Source organism: Erigeron canadensis, chromosome 2 (genome assembly GCF_010389155.1).
Source record: "Erigeron canadensis isolate Cc75 chromosome 2, C_canadensis_v1, whole genome shotgun sequence".
NCBI lineage: Eukaryota > Viridiplantae > Streptophyta > Magnoliopsida > Asterales > Asteraceae > Erigeron > Erigeron canadensis.
The window spans coordinates 30,967,473-30,987,194 of record NC_057762.1 but is presented as its reverse complement, the minus strand read 5'-3'; the positions used below and the strand labels follow the sequence as shown (position 1 = coordinate 30,987,194).

The following is a 19,722-nucleotide window of genomic DNA, read 5'->3' as shown; positions in this document are numbered from 1 at the left end:
AATGCACCTAGGAAGGAAACGTTGGTCAAAAATAACTTAAGAACACAATGTAATGTTATTTGACATTATGCACCAGTATGAAATCTTATGATATGGTACATATCACAAGATAGTATTGTACAATTTAATCATAAAATATGTACACATGGAAACTATCATTCGAAAGTAATTAACAAAACACATTCCGACTAATTACTCACCACTTTCACGGACTATACCTCATTGACAAACTGACTCCGAGTCTCCGACCTCCTCGGTAGCTACACTAGCATCTTCATGTCTTGTTACACTCATGCTCGTCGCATCCGACCCTCCACCCATAGCCTTTCTCTTGCTTCTACCTTGTCTCCATCGTTTGAGATTCTCTGAAGTCGGTCTACCTCTTGTGCCAAATGCCCGTGGTGGCTCTTCTAATGAATCATCCGAAGTTGCCAATCTTTGATAGCCAGAGAATGTCGTCATGGCAGGGAACCTGATTGACCTAAAGCAAGATACGAGAAGTACAAGTAGCGTAAGGTAAACATATAAAGATGTCCAAACGTAGAATGTCCACTTCCAGTTTCGGACTAATGCTTTTCTCCATGGTAGCTCGGATCTCACAGTTATTTTTGCTTCATATAATTGTGGAAGAAAGGGCGTCCCTGCCCTCGGAATTATAGAAATTCGGATGGCTTGTGTTCTGGGATGGTAGTGTTCCTTGTATCTCAAGAGGGGCATGTTTACTGTTTGGATTTCGCTTCTGAACCCCAACACTAATGGCGCGCTCCAGAGCAATGTTTGCATAGCTCGGATAGGTTCGCTTCGGAAATGTGGCATGCACGGGTGGCTTGTTCTAGCTATGACATCCCCGTTTGATGATACAGACTCGGCAACTACCTAAAAGACACATCAATGAGTTACTAAAATACGTACAACCCAGGTCGAATAATGGAAACTTGCGGACTAATGTATTTGCATTCATAGTCCAACACGATATGCCAACATATAAGTATTTTCATGGAGTCTTCCACGACATAACCGGCACACCCAAGTGAGATGTTAATTGCTCATACAAGCATAATTACAAATCATATTGCTTAAAAGTTATTCATCTAAAAGACTTGGACATAGTAGGCCCATTATTCTAGTAGGCATGTTTGTAGGATATCAGGAAACTCATTTGACAAATCGCCATGATGCATTCTTCAATAAACTTGACAACTCTTGAAAAACTCCTAACATAGACTACATAGTAAGATACCCCTAAATCCCTTGCAAACTCCCGCAAAAGAAAATGCAAGTCGATGAACTCTACAAATGACCTGTGTAACTTAGTGTGGTAAGTTCCCGAACAAGCCTTTAATTGATGGTCTTTAAAGTTAACAAGCTTACAACAATTTTGGTAGTATCTCCCAAAAACAATGGTTAATTATCTAATATAGCAATCAACCATCAAATAGGGATTGGTATTTGGTTCAAGGCCCAAGTTAAAATCTTGGTGTGAGCAAAGTTCCCCCAAGAATAGAAATGGTGTTTTTTTTTTCCTTTCCAAAAGTGAGTGTTCTCCAAAATTGAAGTTGAGTATACAAAAAGCGAAAAAGGTTGACGTTGAGCCCAAATTTGTCATTCTAAAACATATTATATTACTGAGTAAATAAGAGTCAATTTCTAATGATTTATCTTTTGTACTCCGTATATCTCTAGAGCATTGTACCTTTAAAAGTTGTGTTTTTCAAGCAACATGTGACCTCATAACTAGTAAAAAATTCGATGAAACTAACTAGATTTTTATATTCAACATGACTTTAGATTTTATCTACCTGTGAATTAATTAAAAGGAGAATGATGAAATTAACCCCAGTTTTTGTTTATGTTACCATAATGTACAACTTAAACATAAACAACTACAAGTACCTAGGCGATTTGGTCAGTCGGTCAATAAAAAAAAAATTAGGATACAAAGATTCTATAGATGGATACCTGAAACATGCCAAGATATCGATTATAATCCGAATCGGGCATGACAAAAGCCAAACGAACATCACACATATGTCCAACAGGGATACCTTTCATCATCACTTTATTATTACCATAATAATTATTATAGTTATCAACAAATAACCCAAAATCCAAAACAGCATAAGGATTCACATCAGTATAATCAAAATACAAGTTTTGTTGAACAAAAACCGGTTCTTCAACCCAAAGCCGAACCAAAAACACCCCCAACACAACCGACAACATCATCAAACCCATCAAAAGTAGACACATATATCCAGCAGCCAGAAAACCCATCATTGCTTTCTTGAAAAGCATACTGATGCTGATATTGTTTTCTGAATAGTAATTAGGGGTGGTGGTGTCATCAGAGGTTTGTTTGGTTGCAGGGGATGATGAAAAGATTGAAATAAAAGGTAAAATGATGGAATTAAGTAGTGTGTTTGGTTGTTGGGATAATAACCCTCCTGCAGGGTTTTGTTGGTGTTGGTTTTCCTGTGGATTCATGGTAGTGTTGTTTGATTGTGGTTTGGGGACTAGCAGAGGTTTGATAAGCATGCAATGCAAAGTGAAAAAAAGAAAAGAAAATGAGATCAGTGGTGAAATTTTGATACGTGGCATGCTGCTGTTGTATCATGTGACACGTGTATGTTCCTCTTGGATCACTTTTGACTATGTAGTTTTTTAATGTATTTGTTGTTTGAACATTTTATAAAAATACGCATAATAATGAATAGGGTTAAATGCAAATTTCGTCCCGGCGGTTATTCAAAAAATGACTTTTCATCCTTCTGTTAGTTTTTGAGTTTTTTTCATCCCTGTGGTCAAACTTCCGTTAAAAATCATTCATCCCTGTTGTTAAATCTCTCGACATGAGGGCATTTGTATCATTTTATCCACCTTCATCCTTGTTCTTCTTCAACTTTCAAACACATTTTTCAACCTTCAAGCACAATCCAGAAGTTCTTAATTTGCCAAGATCCATATATTGAATGGATCTAAAAGTACATAATCTAGATATTATTTCACTTTTTTCATTACTAATCTCCCAATCAAATCAATAAATTGAAAGATATCATAAATCTAATACTACGTATATACACATAATTAAAATAGTCTTCAAAAACAAAATACTACGTATATACACATAAACAGTCACAAAGCAAACCCAGTATTATGCTATCAAGATCTAAATCTTATATATATTTACAAACCACTCCCAAAATCAAAATACTAGTCAAAATCAAAAAGAGAAATTGTATGGAAAGGAAAGATTGACAACACCAACCGTAAGTCAGACCACCACTCTATCAACCTACATCCGGCCACCATGAGCATCGAACCTCCTTTCTTGGTTACTATGGCCGGCCACACCGCCGTCAACTACCACCGTCGGTAACCACTCAGATCTTAACACCACCGATAACCACCTTCTTTCTCGCTTCCCGTCGCTTCCATAAGTATTTCTTCATTGTTGAGAACTCCGGTGACAAAGCTTTACTCATTCATATCACTATTAATCATTAGCAATTTATAGCCACAACCGTAAGTTTTGTTTTGATCTGATACTTAATTTAATTATTTTTCAATGATGATTCCAATTCAATAGTGTTGGGCGCTGAGTTAGTTTTTTTCCTGGTGGTTTTATATATATATATATATATATATATATGATTTTAAAGGGCATTTTTAGATGGGAAATGAGATATGATGATATTAAAGGATCTTGAAGAATATATATATTCGGGATAGATAGTAGATTAAAGGGTGTAGATTTGTAGGTTGTATTAATGTGAATTTGGAAGGGTGGAACACCAATTTAAGTTTTTGTAAGTGTGAGTTTTAAGAATAAGTTACAAATTATGAACTACTCGTAATATATATGGAAGAATATATAGATTTAGATCTGGAAAAAGTTTATGGGTTTGGAAGAACATGGATGAAGATGGGTAAAAAGACGAAAATGCCCTTCACGTGACTTGCACGTGGGGGGAGTTAACAAAGACAGAGACGAAGTGTCACCACAGGGATGAAAAAAAATAAAAAACTAACAGAGGGATGAAACATTCATTTTTCGAATAAGCATAGGGACGAAATTTGCATTTAACCCTAATGAATATATATATTTTTTATAATTTTTTTTTTTTGAAAGATAGGATCGTGCATGTACATAACCGGTCTCCATGAACTTTTAAAGTATATAGACCAGTTGGTTTGTAAAACTCATGATTTCTTTTACGTGAATGAAAGTCAAAGAAATTGGGTTGTGTTGTAGTTTGGTTGAAGAAATTGACTAGTCATGTGATTCCAGTTTATGTCAGAAGCTTGAATTTACAGTTTACCCCCTTGCCTTTTTTATTCCCAAACCCATAATGAATTTGATAGTAATACAATAAAACTCATATAATTATCAACCATCAAGTTTTCTACTGAAAAAATATCCTTTTTCTTGAGAAAATGACATGAGAAAATTTGTATGCCTTCCCAAATTCTAAAAAAATACCCAGATAATAGTAAACAAAATCCCCGTTGGGAATGGCCGAAGACACAAATATAAATTTTCACAAGTAGATAGCCAACTTATCTATACAGATAACCTATTCTTTTAAATATAAACGATAAGAGATCTGTCTAAATATTTCACTGGAACGCCAAGTATCAAACAATTAATATCAAGTAATGTTTAACCTTGTGATACATTGGTGGCAAACCAAGCAATTCTGAGCAATCGTAGAGACCAAACACATATTCATAATTACTTCTGTTGACTGCCATCCAAGTCATACTCAAAATAATCACCTAGCAATTCAAATTGCTTATAAAATTTTGCATCTCAGCTAAAAGAGAAATAGTAATATTAAAATCATTGGTAACAATTTGATCTACAAAAGTAGTAACAAGAATGAAAGTTAAATATTGATGATGAAGGAACCAAATTTGTTTTTCATATTGTTCATACACAAACAAACACCAAGTTGAAGGCACTAGAAGCAAGAGGAACATCAGAGCAAAAAAGTAAAATGTTACATATCTGAAGTGGAAACACCAGGGGGCCTTGAGCCGAATGGTATCAAATAAACAAAAGGTCATTTTAGGACATCAGAATGTGAGCTTATTGCACATTTAAGGAAACAGGTCTAAAAGAACGAGGTTACAACATCACCAAGCTCAGCAGCGCAAAAAGGGTTTTGTTCAGTTGCCCTAAGACATCAAATATCAGACTCCATAAACTATCTATCGATAGGGGACCAGAAGCAGATCGACTATAGAAAGAGGGCTTCTTGTGGTGCAACTCGATTCTCATCCAGCCAGACCATATGATTAGGGCTTTGGGATTTTCAGATGGTACACATATAAGACTAGTATAAAGTAATTTTTTTTATGTAACATGTAATCTAGTGCTTCACAAGAGATCATATAATATAATCATATATTGCATCATGTGGCTAAGTTATACAGAACTTTGTAAATCAATCTAAAGAGATCATCATTGGCAAATGTAGAGAAATTATTTAGGAAGCTAATCAAAGAGTAATAAGATAGAGTCTCAGGTTCGGCGACTCAATTTTCCTGAAAGATATTTATTATCTTTGTAGTTTCATGAAAAATATCCTACATCATTTCAGAGAATACAACACTGAAACTAGTCATGTCTACAAATCATAACAAAAAATGATGAAAATGAAACACCAGAAAATACTCTTATCAGATTTTCTAATTGAACTTTGACACAACCAAAACATCGGTTAAGTATACTATCAAAAAATTGAATAATTGCATCAGAATTGATACTGGCAAAAAAGGTCGATATTTAATATCAGAAAGGTAGGAAGGGCCGATATTTTACATCTCTGATTTTCAATGAAAGAATTTTGACACAGAACAAACATAGTCAAAAAGATATGGTGAATCATCAATGTGATTACATGGTGTAAAATCCATTAAATATGATCCTTAGAAGCATACTAGCAGGAAGTGTTGACAGCCTCGAGTCAACTGCTTACATCAGAAGCATACTGGTAAAAAGGGACGACTACTTGCATCAGAAAGCATAATGGCAGAAAGAGTAGATACTTCACATGTCAAATTCTCAGAACTTTGACTAAACTACCATACCATCCTTTTAAATAAATAAAAATTCTGATTACGATGTTGTAAAGATCAATTTCTGACGGAAAAGGTCGATCTTTGCATCATAAAGCATGCTCGTGAAAAAGAGGTCAATTCTTACATCATAAAGCATATGACTAAAAGGGAGTATCGTTTACATCATAAAGCATACTCGCCAAAGGGGTGATCATTTACAAGTCAAATTTATCAGTAGCAGAAGTTTGAAACGAATACCAAACCATCTGAACAGTATGAAGTAAATTATCAATGTGATAATCAGTACTACCATCAAACATTTTTCTCGAAAGCATACCAACAGAAACAGTTCATTGTTAACATTGGTAAGGATACCGTTCATAGATTATATTGAAAAGCGTGCTAACAGAAATAGTTCATCAATTACATCAGAAAACATAGTGACAAAAAGGGTCCATCACATATGAAAGCATACTTGGGTACAGGGTCCATAATTACATCGAAAAGAATACTGGGAGGAAGGGTCTATAGTTGCACCGGAAAGCATACTGACGAAAGGGTCAGATCAGAAAGCATACAGACTGGACGGGTTCACAATTTACACCGGAAAGCTTACTGATGGAAAGGGTCCATAAATATTTTGGAAAAGCATACTGATATAAGGGTCCATATACTATATTAGACAGCATAATGACAACAAGGTCGATTTTTTACACACCATATATAGCAGAGTTTGGACATAGATGCCATACCACCAGTTAAAAATAAAATATAACACTTCATTAGCGTATTTACGAAGTAAACACCATCAAGAAAAAAGGGCCGACTATTATACACAAAGCATATACCGACTACTACCAATGGACCAATAAAAACCAGATACCCCATTAATTTCAAGATAACCAATCAACTATCAAAAGCCTTGGATATTTGGCGACTTCGCTGCTAGACATTTTGATGGTATATATGAGAAAAGATATGGTTGTTAGATACCTAAGCTTGGGTGCAGAACCCCTCATATACTAATTTTTTAATATTTATTGTATAATATATAAATGATTGGCCCCCCATGTTTTTACGGATTAAAAAAAATCAAGATGTGAGGAGTTCTACACCCAAACTTAGGTATCTAACAGCCACAAATTCCCATTCCTCTCTCTCTCTCTCTATATATATATATATATATATATATTTAACATAGATGGTGGGGGAACAGTTACCAGGAAAATTGGACTAAAAAAGCCCTAAATGATGAAAATTTGACAACAATAAATGGTATCAAGTTAACAAACTAACTTTGAAGATCCATACACTTAAAAGAAATCAAATTAGTTACCTTTGACCTCAGTGATAAGTTTGTAACCCGAAAAATAGTGATAAGTTTCTCATCATCCTCAATTTCCTAGCCTTTCATCCTTGACCTCATGAGATCAGACAACTAAAAATGAAAAATGAACCACAAAATTCAATGAGAATGTAACCCCAGCCATACACATATACAAAAAGGGAAGTCCTCAATATTATTAAAAAGCCACAACATCCGTTGGAGGGTACCAAATTTGCTATTATACGCATTGACTAGACAGATACGGACATCAGCACCCCCGTTAGTCATCATAGGAAGGTATCTATGGGATAGAGAATATTATATTACCTAGTTTATTGTCTTTCAGAAACCTTTTGGTAACATCTCCACCAAAAGAGAGGCCCACGCTACGCTTGCTTTGGTCCTCTACCCGGATTAGGGAGTGGATCACTTCATAATATCTCACACCTTAACCTTTAAATATAATAATATAGCACAAACATTAAATTAATGAAACCTTCAATTACAGGTTTGTGAACGGTAGTCCAGAAAACTCGCTCCCTCGATCCGTACCTTCTTCTGGGGGTTCACAAAGCCGTTCAATTGCTCAATCACCACGGCATTTCTGAAAAGTCCCCCATGAACCACAAATATCTTCTCCTTAATAACATGAGCAAGAGATCAATGGCAGAAAACGTCAGCAATGCACTCCACAAATGTATCACTAAACTTAAATCTGACATCCCCCCAAACCCTTAAATCTTGTTCACGTTTTTGCTAACATGATTCCCACGGCAAGATGCATAGCTGAAAAGATCAAAAAAATGTACGTGATTACTTACAAAGGAAAAGATGAGGAAACAACCAATAAGAAGGTCAAAGATATCCTTACCTGACGGGAGACATACACTTGAATGCAAAGAATGTAAGTAACAAATGGACTTGCTAAGTGAACTACCTGACCATTTGTCAACCAGAGATGGCGAAGCCTTTTAAATTTCTCGATGCATATCTAAAACACATTTGATTTGAATGATGTTAAAAGGTCAGTAATAGCAATAAATACTAAAATGAATTAACAATTATAGCAGTAATTCCAAAACTTTTCATATAATATACCGTTTATGTAAAACATTTCTGGTTCTTGAAGTCATCCACCTTTTTCTTCACAAAGTTTAGAGCTATAACTTCCTAAGCTGGTAAATGGTACCTCAACTATAGTGGACAACATACTGACAGAAGGGTCCAACACCAGATATAAGAGAAATTGAACACAAATAACATACCATCGGTTCAAAATAAAATAATAGTTCATCAACGTGATAACCAGCTCACGCTGTAAACACAATCAAGGAAGGGTCGGAGGGTCGATTATTTTACATCAAAGCATATACAGAATGCTAAAAAAGGGCCAATAAAAAACTTTAAAAAATAAAGGAAAATAGGAATCCAGAACCAAATGGCTCACCAAAAGCAGGGATAAAGAGTTCAGTACAGTTTCTTTAAGACGTTGAATAGCAGACCCTATAAACTATCTACGGATAAGAAACAAAAAGCAACTTTGCAAACCATATAATAAATTCTTCGATCAGGTTAAGTTTCTAAGTAACCAAGAGCAACTTTTACAATGATGTACGCATCAGAATACTACTTCGATCAGGTTGAGTTTTTAAGTAACCCGTCTTCGAGTACTTCACATAAGAAATTCATACATTGCATTGTGTGGCAAATCATATAGAACTTGGCAAATCAACTTTCTAACAAAATTTAATGCGAAAATAGCGAGATTATCTAGGATTTACACCCCTTGTTAGTTTACATAGCAGCCAGGTCAGAACTGGTCAATGCATAAAGGTTCGTGAATAAACCATTCAAATACCCAACAATCAGTATCGTTCAGGACACGATGACGCAAGACTAACTCACTCTACAGAATAAATTAGAAATTTTATTTATTAACAAGAAGCGAAAGGACATAGTTGCCCAATTAACGTTTGGAGGTTGACCAAATTACATTATCTCAACCACAGCACGGCCTATAATACTTCCCTTGTTTAGATCCTCGTACGCTTTCCCTGCCTCCTCAAACTTGCATTTTCTCGAGACAGCTGCATCGAGATTGAAGATGCCAGTCTCTGCCAATTTCACCAGCTTTGGAAGATCGTGTCTGGCCCTACCTCCATAGGAGCCCATTACTTTTATCTGTTGCCAGATATAAGAAGGTAAGAATCTATGTAATCAATTTCGGTGGGATCCTAGTGGGATTTTGGTTTCGGACCTAAGGTGGGAGTGGGATCCAAATCCAAAATTGTCAACATTTCCGTCAACGAAATTTTGGGTCCAAATTCCGAAATCATCCACTGTTTTCGGTCCAAATTTCGGTTAAAATTTCCGTGGGATTTGGGTTTGGTTTTTTTTTTTTTATAATAACTTTTTTGGGTCCAAAGTCTAAACTTAAACACAACAAAATAAACACTAATTTTTACAAGTAGCATCACTAATCTATCATATATTGACACTTTGATGTTTGACTTTTGATATTTCTATCAAGTATTAAGCATTAACTATTTATATATATATATATACTGCATAATATTCAATCAACGAAATTCCAGATCCCATAGATATTGGTCCTTGAACGAAACACCAAAATCCCGGTCTTTAACTACTAAGGTAAGAATACAATCATCAGTATGATGCTTTCCATGTAACAAGGCTACGTTTTAATCAGAAATCGAATTTTCTCTACAATTCTGATAATAAGGTTAGGTTCATAGTTAAACCATTGCAGCCAAGCCACTTGAAAAACCCAAATTATCTAAGTGAATACACCAAAAATTGATATATATATATATAATATATATATATTACAACTCATTTTTTCATGCCGTCATATGAAACTTACAATAATTTCCACTTTAAAATGTCTAATAGAACTGAAAGAAAACCGTTACAAACTGATATTACTATCTTCTCTATTAGTCTTGTATTAAACAGAACTTAAACAAAAATCACCATCAGCAATTCATAACTTAATTTCCACACAGAAAGAAAAGAAACTTCAAGCAGCTAAAGAAGCACATGCACATCTCTTACCAGATTTAAAGTATATGTGTGCAGATTATATCAGAAAACATGAAATATATTGGGATATTGGCTCCGTTACCTGTCTACGGACCAAATGGTTTATATCTATTTCTCCTTTGGCTCCAGAAAGTGTAAGACCAATCATTACCGCTTTTCCGCCATCTCTTACACTTTGTACGCACTGCATGAATGTTTTCGGATTTCCCAATGCTTCAACGCAAGTATCAACACCCATCCCTCCAGTTATTTCCTGTCAAAAATATTAGAATTAGATTTCAAGGGAACCAACAAAATAGTGAAAATACACGGATGCTGCCTCTACTGTTACAAAAAATGATTAGAAGAGACGCACGAAACTCTTTATGGTTACAAGAACAAGATTCTGTTGATAACTGAAGGGAGAATGGTCATCATACCGTTTCCAATCAACATTTTGACTGTTTCTGGGTGACTGGTTTTGCTGTTTTTAATAGTTATCATCCAACATGCTAAATGACACATCTGAATTAGTTCAAAGGCTTATAATAAGAAAAGGATATACTTACTTTGATCTTTGCGACTGCATCTTCTGTTCGAGAATTTACAACATGAGTGGCTCCAAACAATTTAGCTTTCTCGAGTTTCTCATCCTGTATATCCACAGCAATAATCTCAGATGCACCAAATGCGCGTGCTATCTGCAGGCAACTGCAACATTTGCCCATTTATACTCTCAAGATAAGATACCGAAGGAAACAAAATTTGTAACCTAATACTAATAGATAACTAATTGAGAGATGTAATATTATCAAAATATAGTTAAGATAAACAAACCCTAAACATAATTCTGCCACGCAAGCCAAGTTTGGGGAACTGTATTTAGATTGTTGAATATAAATTGAAGTTTATTAGTTAAATATAAATTGTTGAATGCTTTGTTGTATACAGAATGCCTAGTTAAATCGTGACTACTCATTATAAAACTGGTAGTCAGGCTGACGTATTCTTTTGTTAGGAACATCCCTTAGCCGTAGCATAGCGGAAGCAATTAAACAACCAGAAAATAGTTAAACAGACACAAGAATTTAACGTGCTTCGGCCCCCATGGGGGGCCTAGTCCACCGGCTGCAACTAGATTATATTATTGATGCTCTGAACCATTTGATTACAATTACATATGAGGGATATATATAGATGACAGATTAGGGTTAATAACTTGGTGAACAAGTTAGGCTTGAACCGGCCTGCTAATCATCCAATAGACAAGCCCATATAGCTAGGACTTCAAACCCAACAATCTCCCACTTGAAGGCCTTGCGATAAACTCAGCCCGCCATTCAAGCAAACAATATCTCGGTTAAACAGTAACTCCAGTAATCTTCATATAACAGAAATCCTTTAAGCCTCGAGTTCCAAGAACAAGCTAAGATTTTCAACAAAAAAGTAGGAACAAAAGTATTCACTCGTCCAACTCCCAAGAACAAACCAAACTTCAATCCATGCATCCCATGTGTACCTAGTTGCAGCGGCCCTTTTCATCAGTCACTCAGTCACCTAAAAGGCCCATTGAAGCTGTAAACCGTCCCAATACCGTTAGACACAGCTGACCAGTCATGGAAATGATCACCAATAAGTCATCCTCAATCTCAACCGGCTCCTACCGATACGAAATACCGGCTCCAGAGATTCCAGAGGAACAACAACACTCTCCACTAGCGGTAGCATCACAGGAAAGATTTCATTCGGAACCTTGGTCTTCAGAACTCAAAGTTGATCTCAACATATGTCCACACACTCCTCATACTCATTGTTACAAAATCCCGTCCAAGTTCAAACCTCCGAATACGCTCAAACAGATTACCTGAAAGTCCCAGAGTCCTCTAACGCGCACCAGACTCGTATAACTCTCGAATCCTTGAGCCTAAGACTTTTCTCTGAAAGTTGGTTCAATTCTTCTGGTAGCGCAGTAATCTGCACACTCCACAAGTCTAAACAACAGACCAGGCTTCACTACAGTAGGTAACATAAAATGAAGCAAACCAGAATTTGTAACAAGAGTCTTCACTGCCTTCTAATGAGCCCCAATGTATCAACCCAGACACATTCTCATAAGTAGAATTTTTATCAACCTCGGGCGACTTTAAAATTCCCACAAGTCAACTAGGCATTGCTCCCACTATCCCTCTTATTCCAAGTTTTAAAATTTCAACCCTTGCTAAACCAGACTTCATGAGACGAACCTCCACTCGTATTCAACTAGTGAAAATCTTCGCTTAATACCAGTACAAAGATCCACTCAAAAGTCAAACCACTGATCAAAACTGAACAAGGAATAACATCCACAGTTAATGATAGCAGTAGAGAAAACAAGCGTTAGTTCCATGACTTGATAGAAACTTTTTTCACTCGTGTCGACACCAACGGAGCACGAATACTCAAAACCGAAGTACTCCAAACCTTCTAGTTCTATTTTCTTCAAAAAACGATACCACATCCAACGATCAAGGTAATATGACAGCAAAACTTAGTAACAACCACCCGCAAAATCACACCCTAATCGTGAATCAGAATAACCCGAGATACAACTCAAACAATAAACTGAACAGAGACAATACCTCAACCTAATCAATGACGAACAAGAATGTCACAGTGGTAACCAAGAACAATAGCTAATACCTCTCGAACAATAAAAACTGAAACAGTGCTTTTATCATCTTCTAATCGATCAATAACACCAAATAACCCCAAAAACCAAAAACCCTAAGAGAGTTCCAAACGGAGGCGGTAGCTGACAGCAGCAAAGGCAGCTGCAACAGCGGCGGCAGTTAACAGGTGATGAAACGCGGCGGAACAGCAGCACATCAGCTGCAAACCAGCTGCAAACCAGACCCAGATCGAAAAGAAAGAATTAACAGCAGCAACAGCAGTAACCAGCAGTGAAACGGGGGAGAAAAAAACCCAAACGCGGCGGCTTGCGGTGGTCTTGAACAGCTGTGATAAACGAGCGAACAAGGAAAGCAAAACGAGCTCCCTAAACGCAAGATCAGCAGCCTCAAGACACACTAGTACAGATCCAATCAGATCTGGAAAAGCAGTAACAGCAGCAGCGAACGACTGCTGAAAACTGTAAGAAAAGCGGCAAACAAAGAAGCATAAACCAGCCCCTTAAACACAATCAACAGCATCACATCAGCAGCGAAGAGCTGCAAAGCAGCAGCAAACCAGATCCGACCAGCAACCAATTCGAACAGCATCAAAATCGAATCAATTCGAACAGGATCAGCAATTGAATCAACTTGAACAGCAACAGCAATCAATTCAATTCGAACAACAGCAATCGAATTAAACCGACCTTGGATCTCAGGAACCAACTGCCTAGCTCTCATGCCATTTGTTAGGAACAACCGTTAGTCGTAGCACAACGGAAGCAATTAAACAAGAAGATAACAACCAGAAAATAGAAAAACGACACACGAGATTTAACGTGGTTCGGCCCAGTGGGGGGCCTAATCCACCGGCTGCAAAATAGGTATTTTATTAATGCTCTGGACCATTTGATTACAATTACATATGAGGGATATATATAGATGACAGATTAGGGTTAATAACTTGGTGAACAAGTTAGGCTTGAACGGGCCTACTAATCATCCAATAGACATGCCCATATAGCTAGGACTTCAAACCCAACATTCTTTTTGGGTAAGAAAGCAAAAATATGCCCTGGTTAGCTGTATTATACCCAAAAACTATGAAGTTCAGGTGACATGACTAAGTGCCATATCGACTATTACATGTACATGCTTAAAAGCAACTGCCAACAAAACAAAAAGCGGGTGACAGGCCACCCCTAAACAAAGCCTATACAAGTAGATAAAACGAAAAGAGTTACTTGGGACTGAGATTTATTATAGCTCGAACTAGCTGGACATGATCAACATATATGCTCCAGCTTAAGCGGTTTTAGGTTGTAGATATACAGCTCTATTTTCATTATTTTCAACATGAGAAACATGTATCTTGAAAGTAGGATTGAGGTTTCCAAAAATGATCATGCTATAGAGTAAATAGATAACTTCATTTTACTTCATATTCCAAATTTGACTATTTGACCCTTAACTGATTATGTATATATTTAGCTCCAAGTGCAACTCCAAACACTCCCAAAATCCAACGAAAAAAAATTGAGAACATATACCACATTCTCACCTTGATCCTACACCACCAACACCAATTACAGCAACAGCATCACCTGGGCGAACCTGGGCTGCATGAGCCATAGCCCCATAAGCAGTAAAAACTGCACAGCCGATTACAGCAGACTTAGAATAAGGAAGCGAATGAGGTAGGACGGCCAACGCATGTGCTGGCACTACAGTATATTCAGCAAGTCCACCCATACTATACATATACACTGGTTTTCCTGCAAATATGACACCAGTCATCCATCCATACGTCAATTATATAGTAGGCATTGACTAAAATGAATACAAAAAATTAGTAAGGGGATGAATAAATCGGCATTGGAGTGGTATAGGCATACAATTAATATACATACAAAAGAAGAACCAGCCATCATGAGAAAGGTTCGATTTCGTACCAAACTTCGACTTTGAGGAGGAATTTGGATGTGCAACATAACACTGATTATCCATTTCTTACTACGTTAAAGTTGTAATATACATTTTCCTTAAAGTTTGGATGATTCTGTTATGATTATCTAAATATTTAGTATTTTACTGGTAAAAGATAGAGTTTTGGATGGTCACTTTTGGACCTACCGTCAAAAAACTGATTTTACAAATTATTATTAATTTATTATCTCTCATTCTCACCCACATTTTCCTTGTTTTAATTATATCACAAAGAAAAATATATTATCATTGGAGTTATATATGATCAGCTTGCTTAAAAGAATAGACCATGTAAATGATAAAATAAGAAAAGTTAGTTATTATAAATAGAGGAAGGGTTATATAAGAACTTACAAATAAAAAAAAAACGCGAGAACAATTTTGGACCACATATTTCTCCCACCTATCTCTCTCTTCAATTAAATAAGAAAATTCATCCAAATCATTCAAAATGGTTTATCTCACAAAATGTAAATCATTAGATGAAAAAAAAAAGTATGGGTAGTCTTAAAATTTCGTCCTCTTTCATTAGGGATGCAATTCGATATACTTTTGACGACTTTTTAGGTTTCGTTTTTTTCCCTTGTACTTGTGTACCAACACATGTGTAGGATCTTTGTTTTCACATTTAAAATAGTAAATAACCATATGTATACAACAATGAAGGTTAAAGGCAGAGCCCGTTAATTCATGGTGGCCAAGGGCGGAGCCCGTCAGTCCATGGTGGAGCCATAGCGGCTAAGGCGGAGCCCGTTAGGTAGATCATCCATCACCGATCACCCCCTATGACCTATCACACTATGACCTATCACCCTCAAGGACCTATCACCCCTGTCAGCTACCCTTTATCAATATCCTTAAGGGCGAAGCCCGTTCCGAATCACAATTTTCATTCAACTTACACATACACATGTGTAGGTTATGTTATGTGTAAGTATCAAAAAGAAAACGAAAATTAAAAATTCGTCAAAAGTATATTGAATTGCATCTCCGATGAAAGATGACAAAATTTTAAGACTACCCATACTTTTTTTTTTCCATCTAACGATTTACAGTTTGTGAGATAAAGCATTTTGAATGATTTGGATAAATTTTCTTATTTAATTGAAAGAGAGAAAGGTGGGGGAAATATGTGGCCCGGAATTTTTCTCGCGTTCTTTTTTAATTGTAAGTACTCAAAATAACTCACCCCATTATAAAAAAGTTTAAACTTGAATGCTTCACATTATGGAAAAATGTGCCTTTTTGGTCATTTTATCCACTAGTTCCTTAAATAATCTGTATAAATGAAAATTATTTTCTGTAAATACAAAAAATTTGCCAAACACACAAACAACTGAGTATCTGAAATTTTCAACTTCAAACTGTATATATGCATACATCTATACATCCTGAGAAATAGATATCATACTTATTGTAACTGCAACATAAGATGATCAAATGAAATGATATGTATTGAGTATTACCACTGCCACGGAGAAAAAGTCGTGTTTCCCCATCATAGAGTGTTCCTTTTGCTCGGTTATAGGCAAAGAAAGCTTCACACAAGTCATCTTGGCCCTATATAGTAGGAATTAGTATCATGGCAACATATTTTGGGTCGAAAAAGGATGAATTGCAGAGGCATAAGTGTATCAAAAACCATTAGGCGGCTCTAAACTAGTGTGTCTGTGTTATTCAATTGTACAGGTGGCAATGTTGATCCATTAAGTCGATTTGGTTTATTTTCATTTCTAATGGGTCAACTGGACAAATTTAAATAGTGGAAATGCATTAAACAGATAAAAAAAGCTACACAAAGTGTATTTCAAATGCTTAGAGCCGCCTAATGGTTTGTTAGAAAAAATTCATAAGTTTTCTAACTGAACTAATATAGGTTTTTGTAATGAAAGCATTTTCGCATAAGTTTTCCATTTTTTGAACTGAGCATGGACATTTTGACACCCTAACCCTACACAGTTACGAATAAAATAAGGTATGTCGGGTGTCACCTTAGTGCAGAAAAAACAGTTACCACAAGGCATAATGAAAGCACCCACAACACGAGCTCCGACTGGAAGCCTGTAGAATAAACATACATCATCATCATGAGATACATATTCAAGAAATAAAGCAAAGGTAGTGTAAATTAAAAAAAAATAATAATAAACCTTTCAATTGTTTTAGAGTCAGTCAATGGCCCGTGTTCAACAACCTCACCAGTGATCTCATGCCCCAAAACGCAGGGGCTAGGAAACGGGAGTTCACCTTTGAGCACATGCAGATCAGAGTGGCAGACACCACAAGCTGTAGATTTAAATGATCTGACATCAATATCTTATCTTCAAACATATATACAAACCTTTTCAAATAAATGCAAAGTATAACAATATTTTCCACCATCAGACCAGAATAAACATTATATCCATGAGAATGTAGGGGGCTTCAAGGCACCAAAATTACATACGGGTAATTTCAATGCTGAATCTTTGAAACCCAATACCCTATAAGGGTTTAAACAAGTTTTTAAAAATGATCTAGTTAGTTTAAGCTGCACCCAATGCATCACTAGCACAACTTAAGCATTTGCATAAGTTGTACTGTGATGCACTTATTCAACACTTCGTATAAAAGATGGTTTGGTGGTGGTGGTGGCGATGAGGTGATATGGGCGGCGGGTAGCGGTTATTAATGTAAAAATAATTGATGTAAAAGGAAGTAATCTAATTATTGTAAATAATTTAATTAAGGGTATTTTTGGTATATAATGTGAAGATATTTAAAGTTGTTAAATAATAATAATAATAATAAAGTAGTTTAGATTGATCAACTTTTTATTTGTTTGGGTTGGGTCAAATCCTTTATAATGTAAAAAATAACAAAAAAAATAAATATAGATATAGATCTATAGTTATATATTATTATATTCTATCTATATCTATATCTATATCTAAAAGCATTTTTTTCCCACTAAGTAGTCATTACCTTAAAATACATCTCCGTTCTATTTATTATTTTACAGATAAAAATATCTTCACTTGAAATAAATGTAATAGTATAATACCATCAATCAATGAAAATTATATACCTTTAATCAATAACCACTGCCGGCACCACCACTTCACTATCCGTCTCTTGGTAAATATAATAGGTGTGAAAATAAATGATAAAAGAATAGAAAATTAAGATTAAATACCTTTGGTTTTGATAAGAAGTTCGTTGACTTTGGGTTTCGGCATTTCAAAATCTTCAAAAGTCAAAGGCTTATTTGGTTCCCAGAAAACAGCTCCACGCATGTATGATGGTCCACCGTTCAAATGATACGATGAATTCGAGATTGTTGAAAACGATGTCGTTTTCATACCATTTCTATTTCTATATCTCATTTCGTTACACCAAGTCTTTGACCGGATCATTACATTTCGGACTAATTTGTTGACACCCATTTCCTGCTCTGCTGCTTTTTACTTTTTAGATGTCGAATAGTGAATGAGTATCAGTTATGTGTTTTTTTGTTTTTTTTTTTCTTTCTGCAAACGACTCAAGTAGTAGAGGAATAGATGATATGTCGAAGAATTGAAAGAGGAGAGAGAGAAGAGAAGAAAGGTAGGCGATATGTTTTAAGCCGAACTGTTTTTTTTTTAAACGTGGAGTCATGGAAATGGATTTATAAACAATAGCCCAAATCTATTTACATTAATTAGAAAGCCCAATCCTGCCACTTCTTCCACCGAACGGCAGCAACTCGAAGCCCTTTTATCTTTGATTTCACGCACGCATCTGACAAACTCTAGTGACACCTGGACATGAAAACTTGACCCCTCTGGATCCTTTACCACCAAGTCTATGCGATGCTGTCTCCAAAATGCAACTTTTGGACCGAGAACCTGGCTTTTTCCATGGAACCATTTGGCACCTCTCAAAGTAAATATCCTAAGATGACGTATTGAACAAAACCGCCTGCCCACGAAAGATTTGCTTCTTCAACGAAACATCGTTGTCGCCTCGCCATCCTGCCCCATTTGTAATAACCATGACGAAACGGCTGCTCATCTATTCCTACACTGCCAACTTGTTGACTCTATATGGACATTTCTTTCCTTATGGTGCCGCCTCTCCTTACCAAAGCCATCCAATCTCCGAGAGCTTTTTGATCTTCACAAGACAACTGTAATTGATACAAAGAAGAAGAAGTTCGTTAACCTTGTAGTTCTCGCCTACTGATGGATTGTGTGTGGAAGACCCGGAATGATATGGTTTTCAGCAATAAAGTTCCATCTCTTCGTTATGCAATTAAAGAACTCAAATCCCTCAGTTACCTTTGGATTGCTCATAGGTCACCAAACAATACTATCGATTGGCATAACTGGAACTCTTTCGGTATGCCCCTTAGCTTACCCTTAGTTTGTAATTTCGCGCTTTATATTATACTATGTACTCCTAGTTTCTCGCTAGTCTTTCCTTTATTAATAAAATATCCCTTTTGACTGTTCAAAAAAAAAAGAAAGCCCAATCCATTTTATTTTTTTTTTATCATTTGTAGTACTCCGTATTTCATTACAAAAAATTATTATTATTTATATATTATAGAATAAATTAAATTATAATTTTTTGTTTGTGTTTGTTTATATTTTAATAATTTATTTTTATACATATAATTTTAAAAATATAATATTC

At 35.8% G+C, this 19,722-nt stretch overlaps 2 protein-coding genes and 1 long non-coding RNA gene across 3 annotated transcripts; all 3 read right to left on the bottom strand.

Moving 5' to 3' along the window:
* Positions 1-164: 164 nt before the first annotated feature.
* LOC122588071 (seipin-1) lies at positions 165-2,484 on the bottom strand. Its single transcript, XM_043760215.1, has 2 exons — positions 1,960-2,484; positions 165-876 (listed from the first exon to the last, which is right to left on the bottom strand). Exons 1-2 carry the CDS (start codon positions 2,482-2,484, stop codon positions 220-222), a joined length of 1,182 nt encoding a protein of 393 aa, XP_043616150.1. The 3' UTR covers positions 165-219.
* Positions 2,485-4,632: 2,148 nt separating this feature from the next.
* LOC122590080 lies at positions 4,633-8,825 on the bottom strand. The gene is made up of 6 exons (XR_006322397.1): positions 8,489-8,825; positions 8,262-8,381; positions 7,943-8,176; positions 7,718-7,843; positions 7,400-7,501; positions 4,633-4,776 (listed from the first exon to the last, which is right to left on the bottom strand). It is a non-coding gene; the product is annotated as an uncharacterized LOC122590080 (long non-coding RNA).
* Positions 8,826-9,110: 285 nt separating this feature from the next.
* Positions 9,111-18,681, bottom strand: LOC122588709 (all-trans-retinol dehydrogenase [NAD(+)] ADH1B). The gene is made up of 8 exons (XM_043760879.1): positions 18,242-18,681; positions 17,217-17,352; positions 17,058-17,127; positions 16,533-16,626; positions 14,642-14,855; positions 11,002-11,143; positions 10,536-10,706; positions 9,111-9,571 (listed from the first exon to the last, which is right to left on the bottom strand). The coding sequence occupies exons 1-8, from the start codon at positions 18,489-18,491 to the stop codon at positions 9,380-9,382; spliced, it is 1,269 nt and encodes a 422-aa protein (XP_043616814.1). The 5' UTR covers positions 18,492-18,681; the 3' UTR covers positions 9,111-9,379.
* Between the last annotated feature and the right edge of the window lie 1,041 nt (positions 18,682-19,722).

Coding starts and splice junctions, on each gene's coding strand:
- LOC122588071 (XM_043760215.1), bottom strand. CDS start 2,484: ATGAATCCACAGGAAAACCAACACCAACAAAACCCTGCAGGAGGGTTA. Junction 877..1,959: donor GATATCTTGGCATGTTTCAG/GTATCCATCTAT, acceptor TGTGTCTTTTAG/GTAGTTGCCGAGTCTGTATC.
- LOC122588709 (XM_043760879.1), bottom strand. CDS start 18,491: ATGGGTGTCAACAAATTAGTCCGAAATGTAATGATCCGGTCAAAGACT. Junction 17,353..18,241: donor ACTTCTTATCAAAACCAAAG/GTATTTAATCTT, acceptor TTAAATCTACAG/CTTGTGGTGTCTGCCACTCT. Junction 11,144..14,641: donor GTTGGTGGTGTAGGATCAAG/GTGAGAATGTGG, acceptor CAAATGTTGCAG/TTGCCTGCAGATAGCACGCG.